At 42.0% G+C, this 2684-nt stretch overlaps 1 protein-coding gene across 1 annotated transcript; it reads left to right on the top strand.

Moving 5' to 3' along the window:
* Positions 1 to 1018: 1018 nt before the first annotated feature.
* LOC107125125 (laminin subunit alpha-2-like) lies at positions 1019 to 2440 on the top strand (the record flags this gene model as incomplete). The annotated part of the gene is made up of 2 exons (XM_015428582.1): positions 1019 to 1172; positions 2310 to 2440. Coding segments are annotated over 2 exons (285 nt in total), but the record flags the coding sequence as incomplete, so codon positions are not given.
* Between the last annotated feature and the right edge of the window lie 244 nt (positions 2441 to 2684).

Genomic DNA, 2684 nt, shown 5'->3' with positions numbered 1-2684 from the left:
AGCACCTGCTTGTATGACCTTTGCCCTTTCTATCTGCTTAAATCTGTCTATGTGTGTGTGGGGGGGGTGCTGGCTGACTGGGTCCAAGAAACAGGCTGTGGTGCATACACTTCTAAAGAAGCCTACACTGGACCCAGGAGCTCTCAGTAACTGTCAACCAGTCTAAGTGTTCCATCCTTGAGCAAGGTGACTGGAGAGCTGGACAGCTTCAAGCTTTCATGGATAAAGCAGATTGTTTGGATCCTTTCCAATCTGATTTCAAGCTTGGTTATAGGACTGGAACAGCATTGGTGGATGACCTGTGTCAGAAGATGGACAGAGGGAGTGTGACTGTCCTGAAAGTGTTCTGAAACTTGGTCATAGCAACTCTATCACTCCAGTCTTGTTCTATCTGTACTGGAACATCTATACTGGCTCCTAGTTTTTGTCTGGGCAAAATACAAGGTTGTGTTGGCCCTTAAAGTCTTATATGATTTGGGACCAACATACCTGAAGGACTGCCTACTCCTTTATGAACCTGCCCAACCACTTCGGCCATCTTCAGAGGCCCTGCTACGGGTGCTCCCACCTTCTGAGGTTAGGCATGGGGCAACTGAGGAGCGAGCCTTCTCAGTCATGGCACCAAAGCTCTGAAACTCTCTTCCCAGTGACAATTGTCTGTCTCTTTCCATTGCCATTTTGTGCCAGTGGGTGAAAGACGTTTTTGTTTGGTTTGGTGTTCCCTCAGTAATCCCTCTTTCCTGCCCAATGTTTTGATTGCTGCTTCTTCGTTTTTTGTATGTGTATTTTAGCTCTTATTTTAATTGTTTTAATGATATATTTTCTGTTGGTTTCAATAGATTTTAAGATGTGATTTTATTATGTTTTTAATTTGTTAGCCACCTTGGTGGTCCTTATAAGGGCAGAAAGGTGGAGCATACATTTGTAAAATAAATAAAATAAATATCTGAGTCTCCGAATTGGAGGATGAAAGCTTCAGATGGCTTTATACACTAACTTCTTTTTCATCTGGACTCAGGTTGTCTATAGCATTGATGGCTGTGTCCGAAATTTTCACATGACAGAGTCCCCTGTTAACCTGAATAACCCTACCTCTAGTTATAATGTTGGGAAATGCTTCGCCAACGCACAGGAAGGAACATATTTTGATGGAACAGGGTTTGCCAAAACAGGTAATAGTCCACTATTTATTATTCTTTAGAAGTTGTTTGGGCACTCTAAATAGACTCTAAATGTTGCTATGGGAGGCATGAACACAGTAGAGTCTGGAAAGGGAAAATGTGGAACTGAAGAAATATAAATATTGGTAACTACCTTCTGTGCAAGCCTCACTGAAAATGATCTTAGTTGTTTTATCATTGTGATTACAGTGATTGCTGTTACCATCATCATTATTGTTATATTGCTGTCTTTACTGTTATTATTCACAGTAATGGAACTTGCACAGGAATATGATCATTGTGATGAAAATCAAAGGATTTGTCACAGTTCCAAGGGAAGAACAACAGGAGAAAATTAGAGATGGAGGGCCCTACTTCTCCAGTCTCCCTGGAACCATTTGCCTACAGCCCATGCACTCTCAGTGGGTGGCTGACACTCAGCTGTCTAATGTAAAATCTTAGGCAGGCTCTGACAGGCTAAATTCTGACTCTTTTTTACCTTATACACACACATCCAGATTCCAGGCAAACATACAGCCTAGCTCACAAGAGTTGGCCTGTACATAACACAGTCCTTTTATACTTAAGTGATCTGGGGATGATAGTCTCTCTTCATCCAACAAGTTATAACTTTATTTTGGAAAACAGAGGAAGGAGGCAAGATTCATATAACTACTTGCATGGGGAAAGCTGAGTGGGAAAGGATTTCAGACACGGTGGAGAAAGCAAAACAGAGTTAAAATAATACAGAAAGCTAATGCAACCTGACTGTACTAGATCCCTAGCTTAATGGCTTACAGTTTTTCAGGGTCCTCCTGAATCATGTTGGGCTAACATGGGCCTATCCTGTCAGGCCTGTCCTCTAACCTGCTTGCTCCTAGGAAAGGCAAGGGTAATTCTCCATAAGAGTTTTATCAATCTGGTTATAATCACACCCTCTTGCATGGATAGGTATTTCTCCAACTCTGGCTACTGCTAAGCCTAACGTTTGTTTTTGGAAGAGCATCCCTACCCCTTCCTTTTGTGATTTGCTTCCCAAAAAGACTGTCTGATTCTGAAGCTGAAGTAAAACAGGGAATCATGGGGATCAAGATGGATCTCATGACAGGATTGATGTATTTGTGATTGCATTTCCTCCTCATTTCTCAGTTGGAGCATACAAAGTGGGGACAGATCTGCGAGTGGAATTTGAGTTCCGTACAGCTCGAACAAATGGTGTTCTGTTGGGAATCAGCAGCCAAAAAATGGATGGACTTGGTATTGAGCTGATAGATGAAAAAGTGAGTATGGCACTATTAGCATTACATCAAATTTCACTGGGCTTCTCAACCACACTAAGTAATGCTTTCTTAATGTTGTGTCTCTTAATTCTCCTCTCTTCTAATGTGAGAGTCTTGCAAGTATAGAGGTCAGTGTGTTAGAACAGGATCTAGGAGATCCGGGTTCAAATCCCTTCTCTGTCATGCAGCTCACTAGATGGTCTTGGCCAGTTATTCTCTCTCTACCTCACAGGGTTGTTATGAG

This window comes from Gekko japonicus, unplaced genomic scaffold (assembly GCF_001447785.1).
Source record: "Gekko japonicus isolate JY-2015 unplaced genomic scaffold, Gekko_japonicus_V1.1 scaffold11802, whole genome shotgun sequence".
Taxonomy (NCBI): Eukaryota; Metazoa; Chordata; class Lepidosauria; order Squamata; family Gekkonidae; genus Gekko; species Gekko japonicus.
This window is presented reverse-complemented; position numbering and strand designations above follow the sequence as displayed.